A 7,737-nucleotide genomic window follows, 5' to 3' on the forward strand; every position below is an offset into this window, starting at 1 on the left:
CTCCATCATTAAAACGAGTTTCCTTTGTATTATCTATACCAGCAGGATCAATGCTCTGAACTGCAGCTTCTTCTTTAATTCCAAACATCCTTGGCCTCTTTATCAAGCAAGCAGATTCAGGACCAAAATCATTGCTTGAAATCATTGCATTTCTTTTGTTCGAGGATAATATTTCATTGCAAGAGTACCCTGCGCCATTGGGTCTCCTGAAACTGCTGACACTGTCCAAATCGACAGAGAAGTGAACTTTTTCAAACAACGAAATTTGTGTTGCAATTCCCTTGCATCCATAAGTTTCCTCTCTTCTGCAGCTTGATCTATAACATACTGAAGCATGTCAACTCCTGGTGATGCAGAATCATAAAACTGAGACCAGTCAGGCTTGGGCGGGATCATCTGCTCCAACAACTCAAAGTTACAGATGAGTTCACCTAGATCGCTTGGGTATTGAAGAGATTCCATAGCAGAAATAATGGACAAGATATCAGGAACCTGACCATCCTTCATAGCTTCTTTATTCAATCTCTCAAGCGTATCATCGTCAGGAACTGGTAACAAGCAACCATCATTGCAGACATGGTCTATTTCACAGTCCACATCAGACATAGTCAGAGGATCAGAAAATTTTAATGCTGCTGCATGCCCAGGAATACACATAGTGTCCGACTGAACTAATGGACTTTGGCAAACAGTAGAACCATGCGAAGGTACTTTGAAACACACAGGTCCACTCTGACATTTATGCTTCTCGTCAGTATTCAACCAGCATGAACTAACTGAAGTCATCCTAAGAAAACTCATGACATTCTTGACAATTACTGGTTGTATGGAGTCCATTATGTCTTTCTGCATTTTGCTTATTAACAAAGCGACTTGTGCCTTAACCTTTATGAACAAAACAAAAATAAAAAACAAAAAGACACGTTAATAAAAAAGAACTATTGAACAACAGACTTAGAAAAAGTGTATTTATCAACCCTTTGACCAGTTATGTATGAACCCATCGATCAGTTATTTATCAAATGTAGATAGGTGAATTTATCAACCCAGTAGCCTACCCTGGCAAAAAATAAAGTGTGTTTATCAACCACCTGAGCAGGTATGTATCAACCCCACGATCAGTTATTTATCAACTGTAAAAGGGTGGACTTATCAACCCAGTAGCCTGCCTGTGAAAAAAGGTGTATTTAAGAACCACCTGCCCAGTTATGTATCAAACGCCATATAAGTTATTTATCAAGTGTAATAACGTCAATTTATCAACCACATGCTTTGCTTTGTGAAAAAAGTGTATTTATCAACCCCCTGACCAGTTATGTATCAATCCCACGAAAAGTTATTTATCAAATGTAAAAACGTGAAATTATCAACCCAGTCGCGTACCAAAACTGTAAAAAAACGTGAACATGTCAACTCCCTCCCAGAAAAACACCATCCCGACCAGGGTAGAATTCTTCAAAAGCAGTTGGTGCTATCACAGAATTATAATTATCTTAGAAGCATACATACCTCTTCATGCGACTCCAAAGGTGTTGTTGACAAGACAAATTGTAGAAGGTCTTCATATGAATTACTCTCAATGGTTTGACCTTCATTAAGTGAATTTCCAAAAGGGGTCCTTGCAACATCTTTCGTCCGAATGAATAAGAGAAGAAAAACAACAATGTTTGAACGATAATTGTGTGAGAAAAATGAAATTTGTACGAAATAAACTAAGTCTGGAAAAAGGAAAACATACAGGCAAGCTACCGAATATTGCTTTGGCTTTGCAAACACAATCTAGCATCTCGATTTCCGAAACCAAAGAAGAAGACCATATTGATATTCGAGGAACATTGCACTTCAAGTGTGGCGGAATCACCTCAGTGTCAAGAAACTCAAAGTACACCGCCTATGACAACACAAAAAGCAGAAAAGATGTTAAAATACAGACTTTTCCCCCTTTTGGAGAATTCTACCATGGTATGAACATTACGTACCATTAAGCAAAACAGGTTCCCTCCTAAGACCGAAGTTGTACCTCCATTATAAGCTTCGATGGAAGAAACGAGCTTTTGGAGTACAGCACTTGAGAAGTCAAAAGAGGATATCACAGAAGGATTCTCCACGATGTGTAAGTAATCAGGACTTACAGCGTCATGGCTAGAAGGACAGAGAAAAGCGGTCATGGCATACAAAGTGAAAACAATTTTGAAAGTGTCTCCATCTAATTCACTTGTCAACATTTTATCCAGCTCGGAAATGGTGGGGTAATGTCCTTTGCAGTTGGTCAAATCACCAATAGCTGCCCTTAAATGAGGATCGACTTTCCTACCAATCAGCAAACCTCCGATGGGTGTGCCGAGAACTTTGTTGATACAATAGGCACTGAATTTGACAGGAGGACCATTAGGTAGAGAGAGCAACCTAGTCTTCGAATCGAAGTTAGCTACCAGATAAGCGATGAGACTCCTAGGAAGGTAATCACAGGTCACATAGAGCAGTTGCTCAAGACCAATATCAGCAACAAGCTTTTTCTGAGTAGCTGTCAAACGTCTAGTCACTCCAAGAAACTTAGGAAGCGAGAGCTTGGTCCTAAAGCCCTGATAATTGCAAATTACATGATTAAAAAAATAAATAATCGAATAGTCGGTACATGTTGATGAACAGCAAGTATGTAGTCTTAACATACCAAAAAAGTAGATCACAAACAACTATTAACAATGTAATGTGAACATGTAGTATTCGATGTTGTGTGCTTTATTTTTATATAAAAGAGGAACAAGCACACACAAAATTTAAAAAAAAATAAATGAAAAAGCATATACCCAGTAAATAGTGAACAATCCGTAAAAGATATTCTTCAATACAAAACCAGTACTACCCCAGTGAGACAAAGAGACAGTACACTTCATGTCGACGCCTTCTACGCACAGATAAAACGCCGTATAATGAACACAAACAAACCATCAAATGACAGCACTTTCACACTACCTTGTACACATGGCATCGAATAGTCGTTACAGGTTGATGAACATCAACTATGATCTAGGCACACAAAAATTTAATAAAATGATCAACCAGAAAAGCAAAAAACATATATAATTTGGGACATACACGAAACAGATAAACACAAAAAAGAAAAAAGAGACAAACACAACAAAATCATGTTATACCGTTGCTGCATCATTCCCATCCATGGCTTGCAGATGGAAGAAAAAAATATAAGAAGAAGGATTGCTAGTTTGAAAGATTAATCTCCATACCCTGCAAAAACAAAGAAGTTGGTGTACCTTGATTAACACAATTGATATTTCAGTCATTCGAATAAAATAAATGCTGAGAGAAAAAAAGCAATATGAACAGAAAACCAAACAAAAATCCTGGAGGAAAACAAAAAATCATCCAGGAAAAAGGTACAGGGGAGTATAGACGAATCATCATAAGATAAGCGGAAAAAAAAATCATTGGATCTGCGAAAAAGATGAAAAAGCCAAAGAAAAAGAGGTACGAAAACCAGCGATCGTACGAGCTGGAAGAAACGTATAGGTATGAAGAAATTGAAAAGGAAACAAAGGGCAGGACAAAAAAAACAGATCTGAAAACAGGACCTAGATGGATCTGCCCATGGTTTCTCCTCCGTACACGCCTAGCGCCTTCTTGGAGGAAAATATACGAGATCGATGGAGAATGGTCGGGAGAGGAAATAGAATGAAAGAGGAAAGGGGACAGCTCGAACTCCAGACAAAACGAGACCGTCGGGTTAGGTAGGATCTACCTATTGACAAAAAACCCCTCGAAAAAATAAAGTATAAAAAATACCCACGGAACAGGTGGACATGTACACACAGAAGGATAGAAATGAAAGATAGAGGAAGATAAGAAACAGGGTCACGTACAGAATAATCAAAACCTCATCAGTAAAAACCGAAAAAAAGGAAATAAACTCCTTCTTCCCCAGGATCTGATCGGGGACAGATCCATCTCCTCCGCCACCAACCATCGCCAGTTCGCCACCATCTCTCTCCTCAACCAAACAAAAAAGCTTCCGCCTGGTGCACATCAAAAAGCAATGGAGCAAGTGGACCAGACGGACGAAATCTGAGAATCATCATACAAAATTCACGAAGAACTTCTAGAGAGAGAGATTTAGGGTGCTCAGATTATAGACAAAATCATCCAAGTGGTTTACGGGATGAGTCCTTGATCTGAGATAGGAAATTCACCCACCAGCATACGGTATAAAAAGGAAAGGTTAGTACTTAATTCAACTAGAACATGCATTTTTCATCTAGAAAACCTAGAAAAATCATGTGTACATTACCTTCATTTACCATAATAGAAAAAAATAGAAAAGGTTCAGAATAGTAGAATATTACATGGGAAAAAACGTACAATGTACATCACATAGAAAAACTTACAGACCATTGATCACTTTACACAGCTCAAAGAGAAAAAAAAATAAAAAAAGAGACAGAATTAAGAAAAACTCTGTTAACATCCTCCTGTGTACTAAAAGTTACACAGCACACGTAGAACAAAAATGGTAACACTGTGTATCATCTGTCCATAATTCTTTGTCCATAGCTCCACAGACTCTTCTTGACTTGCACACAAAAAAGTTAAATCCTCCATTATCTGAAAAAGGCAGATATGAAAAGAAAAAATTGATTTAAACTCATATACATAAACATGTGACTATGACTAACAAATGTAAAACAGAAAGAGTAACTCTGATACAACAATAATTTCTTTTGCGAGATGGATACAACAAAAGCGAATGAGTCGGGAAAAACACAACGGGATGATGGAACAAGCTGCTGCAGAAAGTATATTTGGATCTATGACGGGGAAGACACCGATACGATCTTGGGAGGATGGTAGATAAATTTGCACAGGTAATGAACCTCTGCAGACTATAGAGATGGGATTTGTTCATATCCTCAAAAAAGAAAAACTAATAAAAGTCTTTGTTACACATTACAGGCATTTCTTCAGAGAAGGAAAGAGAGAGCTGAGCTCGAAAGCTTGGCAGAGCTACAAGCAGTTGAAGAAAGTTTTTACATGCACAAGCAAAACTCGGAAGCGGAAGGACATACGTCATCAAACATCACAAGGGCGAGCAAACAAAAATGCAAGGACTTCGATTTAAATGAGGTAACATGTCAAATTGCTTCACGTAACATAATTTACAAAACAAAAATAAAGTAAAAACATTGAGTTTATTTGGGAGACATTAACAAAACACCATAGCTGATACCCCCAAAAACCATGATGCATCTATGTGAAAACCAGGTGCTCAAATTCGAGAACGAAGACAACGAAGGATATGCTGATAGCAACATCCCAGAATTGCATGCAGATGGTGCATCATTTCTTTGGTGAGAATGCATGCCCGGTGACAATGCTGATTATTCAAATGGTGATGAGCATGGGAACAAAGAAGATGAAAAATATGAAGAAACTCTTGAGTCGGTGCTGAATCCGGAGGTACCGAAGCTTTGAAGAGCTTGAAATGGACAGAATGTTTGCAAACAAGAAGTATCCAACAATGCAAGAGATATCAGAGGCAGCTACTCCCACAGTTGGGATGGAATTCGATTCAAAAGATGATGCATTCTTCTTCTTTGCAGTGTACGCAAGAAGGGTTGGATTTGCAATAAAAAGGGACACCTCATACGAGTCTAGAAAAACCAATGAAATAACAAGACAGACATTCTCATGCAACAGGTGCCGTGACGATACATACGTTGACAGTGCACTCAGACAGAGACGGACTTCCAGGATTGTGCAGACAAAATGCAAAGTCAGAATGTTTGTGAAGGAATACAGAGGAAAGTGGTCAATAAGTAACGTGAGACTAGAACATAACCACAACCTAGCTCCGTCAGAGTGGATAGTAAGGTTCATGAAGTGTCACAGGTCAATGTCTGCATCAGACAAGACTCTGATCCACATCCTACAAGAAACAAGAGTTCCACCCAGGAACATAATGAAAATATTCAGGAAAACAAGGGGAAGCTTCAGGGCAGTTCCATTTGATACAAAAAACCTAGAGAACGAGCTAGCAAAAGAAAGAAAGAAAATTAAGAACAGGGACATTGAAGAGTTGTTGCTACTATTCAAGGAAACACGTGAAAAGATGCCTGGATTCAGACATTCACTTGATGTTGACAGCGATAATAGAGTGAAAAGTATATTTTGGACAGACCAGATAGGGAGGGCAAACTACTCAAAGTTTGGGCAATTTGTATCATTTGATACAACATTTTCAACCAACCAGTATGGGATGCCATTTGCTCCAATATTAGGGGTTGATAACTATGGCAAAACAGTCGTGTTCGGAGTAGGACTGCTCGAGGATGAGAGAGCAGACACTTTCAAGTGGCTGTTTGAGGAATTCCTGTCTGCTATGGACAACAAGCACCCAGAAACTATAATAACAGACCAAGACGTTGCGATGAGGATTGCAATATCTGAAGCATTACCTTACACAGTGCACCGTTTCTGCAACTTTCACATCAGCAAGAACCTGGATGACAAGTTGTCCCTATTCTTCGCGATAAGAGGGACTACGAAGGAAGAACTAAGAGCGGTTATAAGGAACTCATTTACTCCAGAGGAATTCGAAAATAGCTGGCATGATCTGCGGAGCGCCACAATGCTTTGGGAGAGCCACACTGGACAGGATATATGACATCGTAGCTCGGTGGGTCCCGACATATTTCAAAGAGAGATTCTTCCCATTCACTTCATCGACGGGGAGAAGTGAGAGCACAAACTCCTTATTCAAACACTATGTAAAAAGAAAGGACTCGATTGCAACATTCTTCAAGGAGTATATCATAATACAAGAAAAAAAACAGTCCGACCTAGATCGCCTAAGAGAGAAAAGTGAGTTCAAGGAGTACGTGAATTGGGGATTCAATCCTCTTGAAAGGGAAGCAATGAAAATCTACACGAGACCCAATATACGGCAAGTTTCTTTGAAGAGCTAAGGAAGGGTACCGCTTACAACGTTGAAGTTGTGGAAGAGAAGAGATTGTCTGAGTTATTAGGGTGGCAAACTATAGAAATGCAGAGTTCCCCAAATTAATATATATGGTTACTATTTCCTCTGATGACGATGTGTACAGATGCTCGTGCTCTAAGATGGCTCGCGATGGAATACACTGCTGCCATGTCATGAGGGTGGCTAGTCATATTGGTTTGACTGAGCTTCCTGTCAGTTTCATCAACCCTAGATGGACTACTGCATTTGGGATAGAGGTAGCGCGATTGACGGAGAGAAGAAGCAATACGACATCACAGAACACACACTTGGCTGTTAGACACGCGATTGAAATGAGCAAAATATCACACATACTATCTACTGTACGCACGGATGATAGGTCATACGACTTGTTTCTTGAAGGAGTTCTTGAGCTGAAGAAAGCTATATGCAAAGATGCAATGGAACGCCTCCGTACGAAAGAAAAAGTCACACGTAAGAGAAAAAGGTTGATGACCCAGTTCAACAAGATACTGACAATATGCGTCATGAAGATAGAGAAGACAACAATCATGGACACAACAATGAACAGATACACCATGAGGAGAAAAATTCAAGTGACGAAGAAAAAAATGAAGATGAGCATCGCCCTTATAAGGATCCACCACGATCGGGAAAACCAGGGTTCAACCTAGGTGAAAGACCTATGAATTTCCATGAGAAATGTCTGCAAAACTAAAGAAAAAGGCTGCACCAAGATTGTGTGG

At 39.3% G+C, this 7,737-nt stretch overlaps 1 protein-coding gene across 1 annotated transcript; it reads left to right on the forward strand.

The window, feature by feature from the left end:
- The first annotated feature begins 4,856 nt into the window (after nt 1–4,856).
- LOC127347707 (protein FAR1-RELATED SEQUENCE 5-like) lies at nt 4,857–6,676 on the forward strand. The gene is made up of 5 exons (XM_071818190.1): nt 4,857–4,877; nt 4,966–5,136; nt 5,275–5,360; nt 5,470–5,613; nt 5,710–6,676. The coding sequence occupies exons 1-5, from the start codon at nt 4,857–4,859 to the stop codon at nt 6,674–6,676; spliced, it is 1,389 nt and encodes a 462-aa protein (XP_071674291.1).
- The last annotated feature ends 1,061 nt before the right edge of the window (nt 6,677–7,737 follow it).

This window comes from Lolium perenne, chromosome 4 (genome assembly GCF_019359855.2).
Source record: "Lolium perenne isolate Kyuss_39 chromosome 4, Kyuss_2.0, whole genome shotgun sequence".
NCBI lineage: Eukaryota > Viridiplantae > Streptophyta > Magnoliopsida > Poales > Poaceae > Lolium > Lolium perenne.

Bases quoted from the DNA above. Each gene is read 5' to 3' on its own strand.
- LOC127347707 (XM_071818190.1), top strand. From the start codon at position 4,857: ATGGTAGATAAATTTGCACAG. The intron at 4,878-4,965 runs GTAATGAACCTC...TACACATTACAG, and splicing joins TGGTAGATAAATTTGCACAG to GCATTTCTTCAGAGAAGGAA. The intron at 5,137-5,274 runs GTAACATGTCAA...TGTGAAAACCAG, and splicing joins AGGACTTCGATTTAAATGAG to GTGCTCAAATTCGAGAACGA.